The 20,558-nt window shown below is 46.8% G+C and overlaps 1 protein-coding gene across 3 annotated transcripts in view; it reads right to left on the bottom strand.

Annotated features, from left to right (window-relative positions):
- Positions 1-20,558, bottom strand: part of Meltrin (disintegrin and metalloproteinase domain-containing protein meltrin) — a 112,162-nt gene that overhangs the window by 44,109 nt on the left and 47,495 nt on the right. For all 3 annotated transcript variants that reach the window (XM_084591376.1, XM_084591378.1, XM_084591377.1), the window contains exon 2: positions 3,775-3,869. In XM_084591376.1, coding sequence (XP_084447502.1) covers positions 3,775-3,869 — 95 coding nt within the window. The remainder of the gene's footprint in view (positions 1-3,774; positions 3,870-20,558) is intronic.

Below are 20,558 nucleotides of genomic sequence, written 5' to 3'. Positions count from 1 at the left end.
GATAAAAAGACTGCTGTCAGCAACCTGATGAAACCCCATGGAAGCAACACAACAAACTCAGAAACTTGGACAATATTCTTGTCTAAACAACTTGGAAATCCTTGCCACCCTTAACAGTTCCGAGGAAGACAACGGTGTTATTGACTGACATAGGCCAGAAAATAGAATGTCCAGTTAAAGCCTCTGACATTGATATTGCATACAGAGTACCTATACCAAGCAATCCCAAATCTAACAACACTGTCATTCGTTTCACCTCGCGAGAAAAGAAAAATGCGTTCCAAAAGAAAGTACGACTAACAACCAAAGACCTCGGGTTTCCCAATGACTCCCAGAAAGTTTTATTTGACCACATTAGTCCTGCACAGAAGTCACTTTTTTCGTGATCCCCTGAATCTAAAAAAGGAATATAACTGGAAATTTATTTGGACAGACCAGTGTGTTATCAAAATTAGGAAAATGATGGGCAGAACTGTTCAAAAAACCTTGTTGCTGTCCGATCTCTGATCACTTTGAATTTGAATGGCCGGTTCACTGAAAGAGCACTAACAACATGACGCTATCTTTAATCCACCCAGACGATTTTGAATTCCAAATCGGTCATCATTCCACTTATCGCTGATACATCTCAACATTCGAAGTCCACAGTGCCATTTTAATTTCCTCATCTTTGTTCAGAACTGAAACATGAATTTGACATCCCTGCATTATCAGAGACCTGGCTTAAAAATAATAACCTAACCTAAAAGTTCTTGGCTATCAGCTGGAAATACAAAACAGGCAATCATCAATAACATCGTTGGCTGGTCAGCATGGTGGTGTAGGTATTTACATTAATAACTGTCTGCCGTATAAAATTCATTCTGATACAGTTGCTTGTGAGTGGAGTGAGAAATTATTTATTGCAATTCAATCTAATCGAAAATCTTCCAAAGTGTTGCCACACAAAAAAATTGGCTGTGGTTTAGCTTCGGTTAAACCTAGTGTGAGGTGATAGCTGCAGCCGAAGCGTGCAGCGAGCCTCTATATATACTTGAGACTGACGTCAGCGATCGTGTCTCGCCACTGCTTATGCATTAAGCTACGTCCCACGTCAATAGACCTTTGACCTTGACTTTGACATTGACCTTTGGTAAGAACATAGCTACCTAAAGTGGCTGTGGCTTAAGTTCCAACTTCACCTTGAAGCTGTTCGAAGGTCATCGGAAGCACACGACGCTTCAAGGAATCGCAATATAATAAGCATAATCTATTGATCCCCACAGAATAAAAAAGAATATCCACGAGTTAGATACATTATTGACTATGCATATTACCTCAACAATGGTACCTTAAATTATGATTCGTACAGCTATGCATACGACATACTAACAACCACTGCCTCCAGCAACTGATTAAGGGGGCCCCAAAATGCTGCTTGCAGTAATATTCTGATGCAAGAAATCTATCGAGGTGGTCCTTATGTGTATTTGAATCAAATCTGCATGCTTTTCGTGGAGCGTATAATTTACAAATTATACGCTTTACAAGGCGACCCCTCCCCACACGTACAGAGCGCAAACCTCCCATGGAATTTCGCATGGACTTGCTACGGGCGCTCGCTCATTGGAGGTCCCCAAGTTACAAGTCGCGACTTAGGTACTTTTTTTCTTGCGAGCCGGTGTGAGCTAAGTTGATGGGGGAAGAGAAGGAGCATCATTTTAGATTGGCCATATCTTCAGAGCTAATAAAGATAGCTTAAAAATATTTGCTTTGTGGTGACTATTGATGAGATTCGTAATCAGCTTTTCATGGGCCCTTTAATGTTAGACATTATCACAAGAAACATGGGAAGTTGTCTACAAAGGCAATTCAGTTGACATCAGATATGATTAATTTCTACAAATAGTACAAACACATATTGTATCAAGAACAGCAATACAATCTGTTACTAAGAAGAGAGGAAGCCATGGATCACTAATGGTCTCTAAAAGTCTATCAGGTGCAAAAATAATACCGTATTTTCTGGTGTATTAGATGCATTTTTTTTTTTTTTCATTTTTCGGTAGTGCATCCTATACAACGGAGTGTCTTATGTGCATTTCTTTTTTTTTTTTTTTTTCGTTTTAAGCAGTGTTCATAGGCAAACTTTATCCTGATTACAGCCGTCTCACTGGCAGAATGCCAAAAAGGTGGCTACCTCCATGCTTCTCGCCCTTCCCACCCTGCCAAGACAAGGCAGATTGAGCAGACTCTCTTTTCCAGTTACGATTTACAACACTGTTTGGTAACTATTGAATATGTGTTTTCTCTTTCCTGCATGTGCTTTGCCATGTGGGCAGAGCGCCCACACGCAGTGACGATCAGCGCAGTGATTATGAGCGCAAAATGGACGCCTGAGCGCTGTCGCAAGAAATCGGCGACCCCATACCAAGATGAAGCCTTCAGGGCTTTGAGTAATAACAAAGCCCTGAGCGGAAGTTTTTTTTGGGCATATGTGCTGCATCTTTTTTTTTTTTCAATCATCCGCATGCGCACGTAACAAATTTTCTTTCAGGCACATAGCATGCAATGGCCGAGTAAGCACATAAAGTCCTATTGCCCTAACCTGAATAAATTGAGGTACATCTTATACAAGGGCGCATCTTATATACCAATTTTTGTATTGAAAGCCTCGAAATATGAAGGGTGCTTCTTATACAAAGGTGCGTCTTGTAAACCGGAAAATACGGTATGTTTAAACTGGAACATGAACCATATAACATGCGCCTGGAACAGCACTACAAAATGAACAAAAAATATCTTGCCATGCTGATAACCTAGTATAAGCAGAGGTACTTTGACGACAAAACAACACACGCTGGAAAAAGGGCGCTGCTATTTGAAAGTCATTCGGCAGGCTCTCAACAAGGATTCCGAACAAAACAAGGTACTGTAGCCAATGGCATAATCAGTGAAGAAACAGTGATCACCAATGAATTTAACAAGTACTTCTCTAACATCCCTTCCCCGCCTAAAGTGCCTTGTCCTGATTATAATGATTTGCAGGTTCCGAAAATTGAGGTGTTACGATGGTGAGGTGTTACCACCACACATTAGAAGCATAAATAACTACTAACAACCTCTTTCTATGCAACGATCCTCTACACAGCAGAGCAGTGCAGAGGATCAAGGAGCTAAAGCGGCACATTTTGTCAATATCTTAAATGTTTTACTTTTACTGCCCAAATGACGTCTGATGTTTCTATGTATAGTTTTTTTTTTTCTGTCTTCTTTTTGCACGACTGCTTTATGACATTATTAATGATATGAACCCCCTTTCACAACTCTTGAACAAATTCTGTGCTCCTGCTTGTATAGACAACGCAATGTATTTAATGACAAAATAAAGAATGATTGATTGATTGAAAATATAGTAAAATACTCTCAAGTTTCTTGAGTTTTGAGCACGTAATTGAGATGTAGTTTACAGTGATCATTACTTCGCACGCTTCACAGGTAGGTCTGTTGCCTTTCTTTCATTAGTACAAAGCTCTGTCAAAGGTCTGCAAGTCCATTACAAAGATGACACAGGATCATTTTAATGTCCCTGATGTGTGCACAATTTCTATTCTAATATCTTCACTACCTTTTCATCTACGCACAACCTAGATTAAACTGCACATAGAATTTTGTGCAATTAGCACATGCATGTGAAATGAACAGTACAGCCACTGCTAAGAGGCCAGCTAATAGCTGCAGCCGTTATTACTAATATAATCATGAAAAAAAAAAAAATTGTAATCCAACACTTACAGTGTTTTTTAGGCTCAAGACATCCCGCCGTCTTCGCCCGTGACTAAGAACTTTGGGATGTACACGCTCATACCTAAAAAAATCTTGCCGGACATCTGAAATACAAAACATTAAGGGGAAAATTAAAACCCTCGAAGTTCCAATTCAAACCTTCAGCTGTCTTCGACAAAAAATCACCGCTGTCAATGAAGTGAAAGCATATATTTTTTGGGAAAACAAGCAAGGCCGCACAATGTTAACACTTTGTGCAGACGAACAGCACCACGAATGCCTGGCTGCACAGTTGTTTTGGCAAAGGTTCTGCATGAATTAACATATTGCAAAATGCTAAATATCCCCAGTGGGCATCATAACAATGCCAGGCACATCCTGGTGAACATCGTAACTGGTCTAACTGGCTTACGGAACAATTGCCAGTTGGCACCAATTAATTGGTTTCCATTAAGTTCCAGTTCATTGGGCATTCATAAAGTGGATAAAAAATTCCGCCGTTCACATAAATTGCCCCTCGTGGAACAAGAGGGCAACTTTTTTTCCACATTAAATATGGTTTACCTTAAAGCATAAAGAAAACAGATGCATTATGGGCGCTCATCACCGACCGCGTGCGTCTGGCGCCGCCTCCTCTACACAGCAAAAGTTGGAATAAGAGCCGTCATGTACGCCATAAACGAGTGCAATTTACTAACAAGTCGGCCTGGGAAGACAAGATCCTAGGCGAAAAGCATCGATGCATGAACCGGCTTCAAAGCGACGAACATGGACGCAACGCCAGCGCGTCCTCCGGTCGGCGCTGCCCCAGCCACGACCATGCGGGACAAAAGGCCATTATCTTTACCGACGGCAGTGTGCGCGGGACAGAGAACAATGCACCACCACCACGGGCCGTCCGCTACGCAAACTCGCTCGCACCCCATCCGCCTCCGTGGCCGCATAGAATCGATCACAAAATCGTTGTGCTGCTGCTGCAGCGTTCGAGGTATGTCGCCTCAGCTAGCCCCACGTTGACAAAGCAGAAAACCAAGACCAAGTCGCGTCGAACGTGTCCTCGATGAGCGCGCGCACGCGCCAACTCTGGTAGATGACGCGGCGCGCCTGAACATAATTACCATTAGTTTTGATCCGCCCCGACAATGCTACTGCGGTGCTAACCGTTCGTCTGCTCGGCCATGGCCTGTTATTCGACGTCGCAGACTCGACCCCCGGTACACTGAACTAGATATAACAGCTGTGTTGTTACAGTGCCTCTGTAGTATTCTCAAATTCGCAGAGGGCAAATGCAGCGTAGCCACTGCTATACTCCGTTTCATACATCAGGTGCAACGCAGCGAAAGCTACGCGGCTACGCTACCAGACTCCTGGATGGCGCTTCGCAATCGAGCTACGGGAGAACTTCGTATGCTAGCTGCCAGCAGCATCCGTGCCGTGTCGTAAGGCGCAGGAAACATATACATAGAAACATACGGCTCTGGGAGAGTTACTGGGAAGCCGGCCGCAGTTATGCTCTGATGTGCCAGGTATGATGTGCGTGAGTGCCGCGAAGAATATCGCACATCTGCTGCGCGTCTGGCTGCCGTTTTGGCTTCAGGTGAACGCAGAAAAGGGTCAATGGTGTCGATGTTCACTATCAACAGCGAACAGCAGAAAAAGTGGAAGCGAGGGCTCTGCGCCACCATAGCTCTGCATTAGACTTCCCAAATGCGGAAGTTTCCCTTAGTTTTAAACACTTGAACACAAATTATGTGACACAGTTCGTATCGACGAACAGATTGCGAACAGTGCCATTATCATGTCGCAGCGCGAGGTTTGTGAACGGGGGGGGGGGGGGGGGGGGGGGGGGGGGGGGGGGCACGGGAGGCGGAGTTGAGCAAGGAGTTGAGTAAATCCGGGAGCGGAGTCAGCCGCGTCGTCTGCTAGCCGTGTGTTCTATGGTCGTCGCGTCACGAATTCGCTTCTCCACGGCGTTTGCATCGCTGCGCAAACAGCATCAATTGCCAGTGCACTGTGTGATAAACTACGGGGCATCTCCAGCAGCAGTTTTTCCGTTGGGTAAATGTCTGAAAGATACAAAGAGCGCGTTGGAGATATTTGCTGGTCCCAACTCGGCAAGGACCGAGAGCGTACTGTTTGAGTTAACTTCGCTTAAAGGGCCACTGTCCAGGGAAGGACCTTTTAAGCGAAGGAGCCCAGTGTTTCGATCAGGTACCCGAGATAGTCTGCAAAATGCTACAGTGATACGCGCACCGCAAAGCAACGAAAATGCACATCAAAGCTCTCTCATGTTCTCCTTCGAGAAGCCAGCTTTCCCGTTACCTGCGCTGGCCCGTCGAGTCGCAGCTATGACGTATTTGTCGAGAACGACCGGCTTCTGAGGGTGAAGGATGGGTGTCTACTAGTGTCTACCGCTCGCTGCGCGCTTTTCCCTCGCCACGGCCCGACTGAATCCAGCGGCGCGCGCTCCCTTGCACGTTTTCTTCTTTTTTTTTTCTTTCTTTTTCTTCCTTTCTTTTTTTTTTTTTTTTTTTTCCCAGCTTGAACCAGCGAGCCTTCGCGACCTATGAGCGCGCGTGTGTCTGGCGGTTCGACTTCCACCCCAACTGAAAAAGTTGACTTTGTTTTCATTTCCGCTAAATTGTCTTCCTTTCGCCACGGAACTTCCTTGAGAAATTTAGCGTCAATCTGAAAATTTCAAACCGCTCCTGAATTTTTCATCCGGATTTTTCGTCCACGGACAACGAGAATGACTCCGGATTTTCTGCGACACGGGACCCTTAGCGACATCGCATTAGAGCCTTGTGAATTTTGGCCGATGAAGCGATATACATATAAGAGAGCGGTGCTGACACCATGTAACGGCGCGTGGCGCAGAATGTCTCATATATTGGGTCGAGGCGCGTCATCATAAGCACACATAAAAAGAGCTTGCAAAGCAAAGGCCCGGTAACTGAAAAAGAAAAGGAAAACAGAGAATATTCTATTGAAATAATTGATCAGTCTATGCTGCATACCCACAATAAAGCGGGGCTCAACATTGCAGCTGGTCATTTTTCTCCCAGATATAGCTGCAGCATTATCAATGTGTTCGCTTCTACGTCAAACAGGCACCTTAATTTTATGTTTCACGTCGCCGTTGAAAAAAATCAGCAGGAGTTGAAAAAATAAAAATTCGAGGACACTGGCGACTATAAACTGATGAAAGGCAAAAACTGCATTCTGGATTCTGAGTGCTGCGTTCTGCTACGCGACTGTTGCGCATGTAGCGATGAATGCTGCTACGAGTAAAGCGAGCGACTACTCTCACATTCTGCGAGTGCATTTATTCAGTGAATTCTGCTTGGCAGCGACGAGATAGCGCTCCTTGTATCTTTGCAGTTGTTCTACGTTTACTGTTGTGTGGTTGATTTTACCGGGTGCGCGGCATTAATTAGTAATTAATGAATTGATTACGCAACTGTCATTAATTCGTAATTATTATTTATTAGTCATTATTACTCAGTAGTAATTAGTAATCAAGTATTTATTTGGTCGTAATTATTAATTTGTAAATAGTGATTAATAATTGCTAAATTATTAGTCATTGATTATGAATGAGTAATTTTCTTCAAGATGTGTTCATAAAAGTTGGCCTGTACTTCATGGGGACGCCCAGATTCACCTGCAGCATTGCCTGTACAATCTAGAGCAAACGATAGCATTGCTTCGCCCACGATACAGCCGCCGCACGTGTGAAATAATGGCGCAGACACCACAGTTGTCACCGTACAAATGAAAGATGCAGAACTGATGACAGTAATTGCACTGCCTGCCACAACGCTGCGGGTGCATAGGATAGCGTGCCATCCCACGTCAGCCTACGGTAGGGCCTCAGCGCGTAGAGCAGTGGGCCGGCCGAAAGCGCAAGCCAGTTTCGTCGCCTCACATTATGAGCTACAGAACTATTCAGACTTTAACTATCCCGACAAGGGAAAGTCGGGACTCCAAAATTCACATGAATATGAACCCTAGGCACAACGCTGCCAAGTGAGCTAGCTCTTGTTTGTGCAGCCTATGTCCGCGACCAAAAATAGTGCGTTGCTTGTGGTGAGCGAAAAATAACTGCTTTATCTCAGGCTTAAACAATGCGTTTGTCCCCAGCTTGATAAAAAAGGCTCGATTTCTAGCGAAACAATCGAAATTTGTGAATTTATATTTTGAGTTTGTCGTTTTATAGTTACCACAGTCGGTCTCGTCGTGAAGAGTAGATCTAAGCACGAAATGCATTTAGGAAAGGCATACCGCGCTCAATGGCGCCTCATTTCTGCTTCAGCACCTGTCTCTTCTGAGCGCGTTTTAAGAGAAGCGAGGTAGTTGTGCTCCTTTTCAGTTTTGCGCCATGAAACCAGTGCGGAGAAATCGTTCAACTTTTTTTTTTTGTTGTTGTTGTTGTTACGGATGCACCTGATGTTTGAAACGAAGTACTGATGAAATGAAATTCGACACGATAGCAAGGCGGGCGAGTTGGTGATACATTTTCCAAAAAATAACAGCGCGAACAACTGAGACGAAGGGTAGAAAAACACAAGACAAGCGCTATTTAATAAATGAAAAATCGCAGTGGCACACTGTGCCACTGTGCCACGCCCCGGACAGAGCTTGTACAGTGTTTTTCTACCCTTCGTCCCCGTTGTTCGCGCTATTATTATTATTATTTTTTTTTTAGAAGTACAGAAGGGCCGCGTTACCGCTGCCGCTTCGAGTTGGACATTCCCGGAATGTGATTCGACTTGACTGCCAAACTTGGGCTGCTAACACGCAGCGTTTAACGGCACTCGGTTCAGATTTCCATTTAGTTGACGAAGCACAGCGGGGACATATCGAGATGCCTTCGAAACGGTTTGCCATTTTAAGATAATATATATTTCTGTATGAAGGGCAAGAGATTTGAAGGTAAGATCTGTTCCGGAAGAACCCACATATGATTTCTCCAAACGATTAAATAAGCAGGAAGTAGCCTGGTTTGTTTTTAACGGCAGGTCAAACTCTAAACTAAAAGAGAAGGTGCGATCTGTCTGACTAGTCGACGGAAGACTGGGGCGCTGTAGCTATGTGCAGCGATCCGGATTACTCGAGTGTTTCTTTCAGCGCGAGAGCACACGAAACCAGACCGCGAGCGCCTGTGGATCCAGCGGCGAAGGAGGAAAAGGAAAATGACAGACGACCATGTAGACACAAGTAAAGTAGAAAGACGCGACAGCCGGCACAGGAGTGGGCACAGCTGACTGCCAGATTCTTATTTTTATTTTATAGTTCGCAAAAGCTGAAAAAGAAATGCTTTGGCACATGGGTCGGCGGTCGAAGAGGCTACAAACCCGGAAAAAAGACCCCAGACCATTGAACTAGGGCCGGCTTTTAGTGCACTTATTCCATTCGTATACACGAACGAAGCGTAAACACGCGCACATCTGCAGGCACTTGGCGTTGACTTAGGACGAAGAAAAAGACTTCAACCACCATTTAAAGAACAAACACTCGACTCTGTACAGAAGGCGCTTATTTTTGCTTTTTCGAGCCCCGGAGTCGAAGAAGACACCGTTTCCAACGAACCCACCATAACTGCGGCCGCGTAACGAGCCCATGCCGAAAGGGCTAAAAATTCGGCACAGACATTGCTTATGTGTATGCATGCGAAAGCATTACAAAGTGACGTATTATTCTTTATTCTTCATGCTCGTACTCTCTCTCTCTGTGTGTGTACGTGCGCGCTTCGCATTTACGGTGCCATTCCCACTTCGCGCGCGAAATCTGTCAAGGGACGCAGCACTTTTTGTCGAGGTGTTTTTGATAGTCGCGTGGGTGGGAGAATACATGCCTGAGCGAATTCAACGTACGAGATATCGTGCGCGAGGTTGCCTCCATGCATCGCCTTGTGCCCGCTAAACTGTGCAGGTGATGATGGGCGAGTGAACGAGAGGAATACAAGCAGCAACTGCCGGGTCATGTTAAAACAGAAAAAAAAAAAAAAAAAAAAATCTGCGCACATAATTTGTAAACATCTAAGACGTTGTATAACTAGCCAGACGCTTGGTACCCGTGCGGTGCTTCATCCTAGCAGGCGGCTTCCCGGAAGCGAGCCATTCGGAGCTACTGCAGCTTAAGCTTTACGACAGCTCCAGCTGGTAATAGTTACTTATTGCGTTAACCCTTTACCCTTCCGTTTCTTAATCTTTCAGAAGCCAAAGGGACCGTGGTTTCAACGTCGTTCATTTACTCTCGCACTGTTACCAACGGGTAGGCCTCCCAAAGATGACGTGCCCAGCGTGAAGGGCGAAAAATATGGCAAAAGTGGTTATGACTGTATTGCGGATGATGCACCTAGCGACCACCGGTGCACGTAAGCGCGTGAGGAAAGCGTGGGGAAGCAGATGCAATGTCAGCGACTTAGCACTGAAACCATTCGTTACATTTTTATGGCAGAGCCCCTCCAAGTACGCACATGCATGGGCTTTGTCCCTCCCCTCCACCAGACTTTCTGCTTTGTTTACTTTTTTTTTACTGTAACCGAGGTTGTAGTAGGAATTTTACGTTGACCAAACCCACAAAACACGAAAAAGAGGAAAAGGTGCGAGATGCTAGGCGTCATTTTAGCTTTCATAGAAAACCAATTTTGACAATAAAAACAGGATGGCGCAGATAGCATGCTCAACTTGCTGTTTGGTTTTATTGAGTGAGGGAGTACCTTTCAAGTATATGCACGATAAAAAAATGAACATTTTACTTTTTTTTTAGGGGGGGGGGGGGGGGGATGAAGTTCTGGTGTCACTCAAAAGCAACGGAAATATACAAACGAAGCTTTTGACCAGGCATTTATACGCGGTAACGCGGTAGCATCTAGCAGCGGCAGGCGTCTCACTACAGCGGGGCACGCCCAAGTACAGCACGCTTCACGATCATTCCGTTTGTCCAGGCATCTTTTTTCTTCTTTCCTGCGCCATTCGTTATATTTCTACAAGCCACGAGGGTGATTAGCTGGTTGTCCAAACCGGCCAGCGCACGTGCAGGCGCTGGCCAAACATTCGAAAAAAACTGCTAACTGCATTCTCTCCATGCGTGAAACCCGTGGACGAACAAAAGTCAGAAACTCCGACTTCGAGGTGAAAGTGCGCGCCAGTCAGCTCTGCACACTGCAGTGCGCCGCGTGTCGAAAATGCAACTCTCGATGTGCGCGAGGTCAATGCAGCTAATCTCCCGAAGCCCTCCCTCGGCCTTGATTTTCCGCCACATGATCGTAGCCAAGTTTGCAAATAAGGCAGGAAGAAGGTAAAAAGAAGCTGCCACTTGCGCAGTAACAGCTGCAGATATCTCAACGCCGAGTTATTTTCTGTGGTGCTCAAATGGAATATCTTTCCGAGTTTGTTGCATAAACTACCGTCGCGATTGAGGGTAAAGAATGTGCCGTGCGATGTATACCAAACTGTTGCAATAAAAGGTTACGCCATGCACTTATGAGCGTCCTCGATGAAGCTATAGTGCGATGGAAGTTCAAGTGGGACATGGCTCTCACATTTAATATTTCGCTTTGGACAGCCAAACATCATTTATTTATTTTCTTGATGCTACAACGGAAGGCTAATGCCACGAAGGACGGTGAAAGTTAGCTGGAACGCAGCAAAGGCATCGAAAAAGTGGTTTAGGCTTTACCTGTGAACAAGACCAGTAACCGCGGCATTTTCAAGTACGAAGACTCAATAAGAGGTAGGTATTCCGGACTTTCGACCTCAACGTAACCGACAACATTACTCTCTCTCCCTCTCTCAGATCAGATCTCCAAGCGTTCTTCGGCTGAGAGTGGAAAAATGAAGACCTGTCCGAAGTCGCACTTATCGACTGTGGCTATACCGTGCGCAGTTAAAGCGCAGACTGTCGCCTGAGGCTCCTGTATGCCAGTTTCGAGCACAAGGAGAGTATATGGCGAGGAACAGAGCAGTTTCGCACTGGCCAGCTTTAAAATTTTATGCGTCTAAAGGGAAAGAGAAAATATAAATTTACTCACAAGCCAAGGGTTGCACGTGGTCCTGAGCTCAGTGTAGTGAAAAAAGGAAACAAATAAATTAAATAAAAGCGCAACATCCTCCACTTTACAACAGCGGCTATTTTCCTTCCTCGATCTGCCGTGGCCTCGACACTGAAACGTCAAGACGCGCTCACCCCGCCCTAGTTTTCGCTGCCCCTTAACACCCCGGTGCAAAGTAACACATCTGCGGAAATCGAAGTCAGCATGGCGGTGTTGAACGCACTGAACATATCCGCTGGCGATTTTCAGATCATCAAGCCAACAAATAAATGAGCTACAAAATGAACCGCGTCCGCACAAGCTTCCAGAAGGAGAAGCGATCGCTCGCTCAAGGGTCGGCCGATTCGTGGCACCGTTACGCCTTAAAATAAGTACAAGGCAGCAATGTCGGAAAAATATGACGCGAGAATTACGATCTTTTGTTCCCATGTCCCCAGAGGAAACTATATAAGTGCGTCTTTGGCCGAAAAACGAAGCCAATTGGTCGCATATATAGTCGTCTGTTTTTTCGCTCGCTTTCCTCTACCTTGCCATTTAAAATCGTTCGACACGGCAGAGGAGTGCACAACAAGCAGGCTTCGGAAGAGCGCGATTGACGACCGCATCAGTTCCCGAGAAGGGCAAAAAGAGCGAATAGGTAAAAAGACGCGCGCACGCATAGAGGCAGTCAAAACAAATGTAAAATATACCAGAGAGAGGCTGGCGCACGCAGTTCATTACAACGTCAACAAGTGGCGCAAGACGCATCTGCCACGCAGCCAAGATTGCGCAACGCGAAAAGTGCGCACCCGACGACACTGGAGGCGCGGGTATAACGGCGGCGGAAGAGTTGGCGGCCTGCGTCCCTCCAAAGCGAGGAACGTCTGAAACCGCGCATCCCTCTTTCAAGTAGCCGCCGCGTGTCCCGTAATGGATACACGACGTTCAATCCCTCGTTCCTTCTTTCGGACGAACGAGCATGCAGGCCACATTCGAGCGCCGACAGTCGCGACGGGCAACGACGGACACGAGCGCACAGAAAGCGCCTTCCGCTGAATCCACGGGCACAGAGCGAGAGGAAAACGGGGAAAGCAGAATTCCCCTCCTATAGGCAGACCTGGCGACCTTGTTTCCACTGCTGCGATACTGTCGCATTCATTCCGTGCGACCTCTGCAAACGACGGCTGACGCAGTTCAAGTTGGGTAACAGCTTGACGCGGATATTGCTCCAGGCTTTACGCAGAAAGTAAGATGCTATGCCGCCGGCGTCAATAAAAATAATTACCTTAATACATTAGCGCTTAATGCGGCCCCAACGTGGCGCACTAACCACTGACCCAGCCGGTGGAATCAAAAGCCTTAACAAATGGCACAAACGACCGAGAACGCAACTGACGACGGGCGGCCCGCTTTGTTTTCCGGGCCAGTCAAATCGTTGCGCCATTCAGCCGGATGCGCAACGCGCACTCGGCGGGTGGCTGGCGCTTTTCCACACCCACTGCGCAGGCTCACATTAACGCCTGGCGTTCATTAACAAAACTGCTGGTCGTCAGGCTGCCTCGCACGCTGTGGCGATAAGTTTCGGAACAGCGGGGGAGTCTCACCACGCAGTTGCTGACAAATGCACTCGCGGAAATCATGTCAGGCGGGCAGAAAACTAAAAACAAACCTTCGCAATACTAATAAATACCACGATAATGCCAGCTATTAAACACCAAGTTTCGACAGCAAACGGCTAACTACCATGTCCGTGATGTCTTCGTTGCTTTTTCGATACATGTCTCCGCTGAAATCTGTCTGCAGAAATAACTGTCTACGTCCGTCTGGTAGAAATCTAAACTACGAAATTGACAGAACACACACACACACACAAAAAGTGTACGTGTTCGAAAATACCGAGGTTTACCTGGCAACGGCGGGTAAACCAAGAAAAAAAATGAGTTAAAATTGATTGCTTAAGGGTTTCCCGCCATTAAGACAACGCGTAAAATCGGTTTTACAGAACTTGTGCCGCATCAATTAAAGAGTGGATCCAGACCACGGAGATAGTGATCCGACTCGTGGACCCTCAATCATACTATTCACAAACGATCGACCATCAACCACGAGCTTTTCGCTGGTCGCAAGGAGATGCTATCAGCTGGAGGAAGCTTGTCTATCGGAAGCATTAAAAACTGCTGTACTAGGCGCAAATTTACACATGACAAGCAAAATGGTCCATGTCGATCTCGGCCACCTGGGTTTCCTCGAAGTGAACCGGAACCTTGCACGTTTGCGAATGCGAGGTCTCGTGGCCAGTGCAAAAAGATGCTCGCATGAAAAATACGTCAAGGGACCTGGTCGCTCCCACATCACATGCATGCGCAGCTCGAGCGCCCTAACCACCGAGCCATCGCGGGAATAAGCCCGACACGAAGTCAAAAACATGCGTGGATAGTTTCGCACGCATCTACAATGCTTGCAGCTATCTTGCGAGTGAAATACGAAAGATCGGACGAGAACCGGCGTATTCAGCATGGTATGGCCGATGGCAGAAATACGAAAGAGCGAAACATTGCGGGAATAGTTAAGGAGGAGGGTGAGGGGAAGAGACGGTGGAATTTGGCCGCCATGAGACAAGAAAATTGGACGTGTCTGCGCGACATCTCATGCGCCCGACTTTCAGATGCGCTGAAACAGCAGAACAAAGTCCCGACCTAGAGGCCAACCCTTTAATAAGAGCAAAAGTAAACACAAAAAGCAACCTTAAGGCACAATCAGTAGGGCGACAGCCACGTAAGATAAATACAGGAAAAAGCGACCTCCGAGCCTTGTCTGGGCGCGCCCTACAGCTGTTCCAAGCAGCGAGGCACCCCAAAGGCCGCGGCCTCCCAAACTGGCGGCACCAACTTGGGACGCGCGCAAATTTTGCCTCTTGCATTTGATTCCCTCCACCCGATTCGACGGCTCTGTTCTTATCTCATGGCCACGTCGCCCAACTTCACCCACGCAACATGCCCCTTCACAAAACAAAGCACAAGAAGCAAAACGGAGAAAGGCGGGAGAACCAGGAAGAAGCCGCAGCAGTGACCTTTTCGAAAACGGCCCACGTATCGCCGGAGTCGTAAACAGCGCAATGAGTCGGCGCGATGTCACAGCGACTCCGTCGACCACACGACGAACGGACGCATCACGCGGCGGAGTCAAAGGAAAGATGCAAAGGAACTGCTTTCAGTTCAAGAAAGGTTCATGACACGTTTCGCGATAAACTCGAGATGCTTGGTGTTTAACCACAGCACCCCGTTTGTTTTTCACGTAATCGATTGTTTAGTGAAGATTTGCTGGCGTATCGCTTGTGCTTTACAAGCTGCCGAGTTTCAGCAGGAGGTAAAGCAAAGAGAGAAAAAAATATACCCAGGTCCTTTGGAGCAGGTCTCGTAGCAGAAAATTTATTTTGGAGCAAGTACAGTCGAGCAGGCACACGAGCGTGCGCTAAAAAAAAAAAAAAAAAAAAAAAAAAAAAAAAAAAAAAAAAAAACCCGAAAGACGAACATGACGCTTTTTGTTGGTAAAATCACCTCCACATCTATCAAATAAATGCAAAGTAGAGAAGCAGATGATTATGAAAACGAGTGACGACCGAGTTCCTAAAGGAATGACAAAGTAGAAATTTGCCTTTTCATGGATATCAAAAAAGCTGCTGCGAACGCCACACGCACGCGCTTTTTTTTCTTTTCTTTTAGTGCGAAGGCACTAATCCGAAGATTCAGAGGCTGGGAAAACAGTCTAACGTTTGCATGACCTCTTGCTCACAAACAAGCATCAGCTTAATTGTTTGGCAGATCCAGCATTTACTGCAAGACAAGGGTAATTGCACTGTCCACAAACTTCATTTGCAGCTTTCTCGTGCATGCTGCTTTCTCGTGCTTGTTAACGAAAAAAAAAAAAAAAAAACAGAGCACAGGAACGTGCACGACAAAGGAACATACAACAATATAGGACGACTACACCAACTCGGACAGCTCATATTCTTCATAGTCGATCCAGTTTTGTGTTGGGGCCGAGGCTGAAATTCGATCGAATGCATACGGTACGACAGCAATTTTTTATGCGAATGCACTATTTCACGTTGTCTAACCGGGCCTCCAGGATGTGCGCCACAGATACTGCGCCTTTCCTTTCCTGTAAACCAATCCCTAATGAAAGCATTAGCAGGTCATGTAAAAATGGTACAAATACCAATTAGCGGGATAAAATAATAAAATAAAAACTAAAAATAACAAGCAAGAACATCTTGCTGCGCGCCATGGTTGCCTGCATAGGCGCACCGCGCAATTGCCACGGCGCGTCAGACCACGCCAGGATGGCGAGTGAGCACGGTCCTTCTACTGTCTCGGTTACAGTCACCAGATAAGTTTTAAAACTTATCTAGTGACTCTAGTACCGGCCGAAGATCGTGGCGTGTGTGGCGGGCTGAGTTGGAATGGGAGAGAAGACGCCGTAAACGTGAACACGTTGCCTAATGTGTGTGCATAGCCTAGAGTATAACCTAACTGCAACTTAGAGAAGAAAAAAAAAAATAAAGAACACCTTTACCAACAGTTAAACCGAATTACACCGTATTTTGCACGTCCACCTCGGTTTGACCTTAGCTGAAAGCCTGCTTTTTTTTCTTCTTTTTTTTTTTTTTTTTTGCCTCCTCCTGCCTACGGCTCGTTGTTCTAGCGACGCCCAAACTTTCCTCCAGCGACAGCGAGTTGTTTTGGAACACCCGCCCTTTCCAACCGTGACATCTGCAAGTGAAAAGTTGCCTGATGGCTTTCGCCCACATGTGTCTGGGTAAGAAGGCCCGCATCGCCAACTGTCCGACACAAGGAGGCAGCTGTACAAAGCAATCTGTGGTGCCACCGGCGATATCACACCACAGTCGGGTGCAGACGAAGCAAAAGGTGCTCTCCCGCTGCAGCCATTGGCGTCATTACTGCGCGGTTAATATGATTAACCCTCGTTTATCGGCCACATCCTGCGTTGCCACGCAAGGTCATGCATGGCGTAACGACAATCGGTAGATGCACATTTACCGCTGCGCTCTTGAAAGAGTGAGTTGGCTTGTGGGGTTTAACGCTCCAAAGCAACTCAGGCTACGAGGCCGTAGTGGAGCTCTCCGGAAATTTCGGCCACCTGGGGTAAAGTTCTCGAGTTTTATCCGACTTCAGCAACCGCGGGAACTACAATTGTTTAGAACCGCTGAGCTCCCATGGTTCTACATGGATTTCCTAACTAGTGACTGCGAATGAAAAACAGCTCCTCCAACGCAGCATTCGGCTGGCAGACACACCCGGTGCAGTTTCGGAAAGCCCTCGATGGACGACGCGAATGAAGGTCGTGCGTCGGCGACGGTGAATCGGGCGCGCACAGCGAGACCACGTGCAGCGCGCTTGCGTGTTGCTCCGCATCGCTCTCACTGCGACCCGGCTTTCGACATCCCCGCTTCGTACCTTTCCGCGCGTGCACTCCCTCACTACAGGCAAGACTGGTGCCGCCCTTCCGGCTGCGTGACATATTTCCGACATCCGAGGAAAAAGCAGGTGCACGGAAAGCAGCGAAAACTGAGCCCATCACATGGAATTCCTAACTGCGCCCCCCTAAAAGATCACGTAACAGGTAGAACTGCGAATCACATTTTAAGATTTTTTTTTATTGCTTTAGGACGGTTGGGATGCTCCGCTGCGGTGGCTCAGTGATTAGGGCGGTCGACAGCTGAACCCAGGGACGCGGGATGAAATCCTGGCCGCGGCGGGCGTTTTTCGATGGAGGCCAACCATGGATACGGTTCACTCCGCCATTTAGCCAATGTGCGATGTACGAAGCCTCCGGGCTCTTTGCAGCAGCGACGCTCGTGCGACACACACAGGTCTGTGTCGATGGTTCGCTTGCCAGCTCGAATCCCGGGCCAGACCCTATAGACCTTGTCACGAGCCTCGGCGAAACCGGTTTGACTGGGATATGGGACAGGTTTGGGGGACATAATCCTCAGCTTTCCCAGCGCTACAATAAACCAACGACGTATAGCACACTGCTCCACAGAACATTTTCTTTTTATATTTCATGTAATTAGTCAATTAACTATGATGAACTATGAAAAACTTGAACATTCAGTTTAGGGACAGGTGCCTTTCATTAAGTTAATTGTAGAGGGTATTCAGACACAACCGACTCAACGTTTTTTTTTACTAATGTAAAGTCTTTGGCAAAAATGTAGAGCCCAGGGGGTCTACTTCTGAACCGCTTCGTGTGGCTTGTAACGCATGTCCAGTGTTCCGAAGCTCTTGATGGTAAGAAGATTTTTTTGTCCTACCCTCTCCATTTGGAAGGACCTTCACTAACGCTAAATCAGCGCCGCTACACGGCAGACCCCTCGGGCTCTACACTTTTGAAAAAGGCTGTACCTCCTACATCAGTTTTTTTTTTTTTTTTTTTTTTTTTAGCATTTAAAGAAAGCGCGCGAAATAGAAAAAAAAAAAAGCTATACCACGTGACTTGGGCCTTGCGCTATCGTATTGCAGCGCCGCCAAACGCGTTTTGAATCAATGAAGCGTGCACGCTCGCCGTCTGAAAATGAGCGGCCGACGCCACTGTCGGCATAGTCCCGAAAGTGCGCGAGCAGATTCTGCCGGAGCATGGAAAGCTCGAGCTAGGACCAACGATAAGCGATGAGCAGGCCACCGACACCTAAGCCAACTCGGACGTAGCTTTTATCGAGCTATCACACTGACAAAACAAAAAGGAAGAACAAGCGCTGAAGTCGCTTAATTCAAGGCAGGCTTGGTTTTCTTCACCGTGGTGCAGCCCGGCCGCTCAATCGGCGTGGTCAGAGTACACGTTTCGTTAGTCCAAACATTGTTGGAAGCGCTGCAATATTATAATTTAGGAGCGCAGTCATGTGACTTTTTTTTGTAATATTTAGCGGGCTTTCTTCAAACGCCGAAAAAATACAACATCGGCTATGTCGGAGGTACGCTGGCAGAAAAAAATAAATGAATAATAAATAAATAAATAAAAAAACTAGACAGGCCGTTTTCGAACCATCCACAACTTGATGAAACCCACTGGCACCAAACTGAATAGTAAAGCATTTGCAGAATTCATCTCAATTAACTACTTAATGTGAAAAACTCCGAGGAACGCTACTTGACAGCAAAGTGAGTGAGTAAAGTTCATTAAATGCTGGATCTTTTGTCTTCGCCTCTTCAGCCTCGGCTGAAGAGGCGCCAGCTTGCGACGATAGGCCACTACTCTCACCAAGGTTCGTTGTACTGCGCTTTTTTTAAGGCGAAAAGTACGTCGGCAGAAAGTAACCGCCAGATGCGTCATCAGGAAATGTCCGCCGTATGAAGACAGATTGAAGAAGAAAATATGATTGATAGTGATTCATAGAGGTTATAGCGACCAATAATGACTTGTAATGACAAATACGTCTGACGACGACTTGTAACGATTGCGATTAGAAATGACTGACAAGCTTAGCAATAAATAATAAAGACAAATTACTCCTAATGACTACTACTGGGCTTTCACCGTTCACCTCTGAAGATACGTCTCAAGAGACCGTGTAATCTTTTTAATACTTGGTGAAGCATCCTGTATAGGCCATGCAGGTGCGGTCGTAAGGCTTGTTAAACCGGGGCTTTATATCTATGTCAGGTGGTCCTTCAAATAATGCGATAGATTAGGGCCCATGAGTATGTGTGACACAAAATCCAAATGCTAGGACACCTAATTCACATCTGGCCTAACCAAGCTAAATCGACCGCCATTTATTTTTTGCGCATGCCAGTAAGAAAGCTCGACAAAATACATTCAGAATGACAAAGCAAGGAGCTTAAATGTCCGAAGCCGGCTGATCAGCGGCACAGGAATTGAACTGAACACGAGCAGCCATTTCCATGAGACGATCCGGTAACTTCGGTACTGGGGCCGAACATAAATTTCAGGCGTGGCGGACCGGGCAAGGGAGCTGAACGCTTTCTGCAGCACGCAGCAGTCAGCGCCGTGTCGAGCCGGCCCACCACATGTGGCCTGCCTTCAGTGACAACCCAGCACGAGTGAAAGAAGGCGCGTGCACGAGGCAAGACGCGCATTGCGCAGCATCCGAGATGAATGAAAAGAGAAGCGGCCGCGTGACTCATCCGCGCAGAGAAACCATACGGCACGACTTGAGCCGCGTGACACAATACGCGTAGGGAGCTCCACTCGGGAATCGTTATAATATTGCGGCGTCAGTACACGAAAAGGGAGACTATACAGGTATACATATATGGCATGAATCACGCGCACCACAGACATATTGGGCACATCGATCCGCTCCCGCTGAATATGCCGCAAAACGCATTTGAGTAGCGGCCTCATCGAGGGTTCTCCGCTGACAATAGCGAAATGATGGAATCTCCAAGCGAAGATAGACGAAAGGGAAAACAAGCGCGCCGCACAGTTCTACCATCGGCTCTCCCATCAAGGTCACCAAAGCGCTATTAAGCAACTTAAAAATTGCATCATTAGATATTGATGTAAAATGAAAATTTACAAAGCGCATTCTTTCCATCGCGTAGTGAAGGTACACTTTAGGACTGGGTGAGCAATAGCAGCGTAGCGGGACTCCCATACACGGGGGTCGAGGTTGTCAAAGCACGCTTCCGCTGACGGCCGAGCATGTTTACACGCGCGTATTAACGCGGCCGCAAAGCAGCAAAGATTGCTCTCGTCCCGGAATGTGTCG

The sequence above is a fragment of the Amblyomma maculatum genome, chromosome 1, assembly GCF_055883805.1.
Source record: "Amblyomma maculatum isolate TAMU_Amacu chromosome 1, ASM5588380v1, whole genome shotgun sequence".
In the NCBI taxonomy this organism is placed as follows: Eukaryota; Metazoa; Arthropoda; class Arachnida; order Ixodida; family Ixodidae; genus Amblyomma; species Amblyomma maculatum.
The sequence above is the reverse complement of the archived record's forward strand: the minus strand, read 5'-3'. Positions and strand labels throughout refer to the sequence as shown.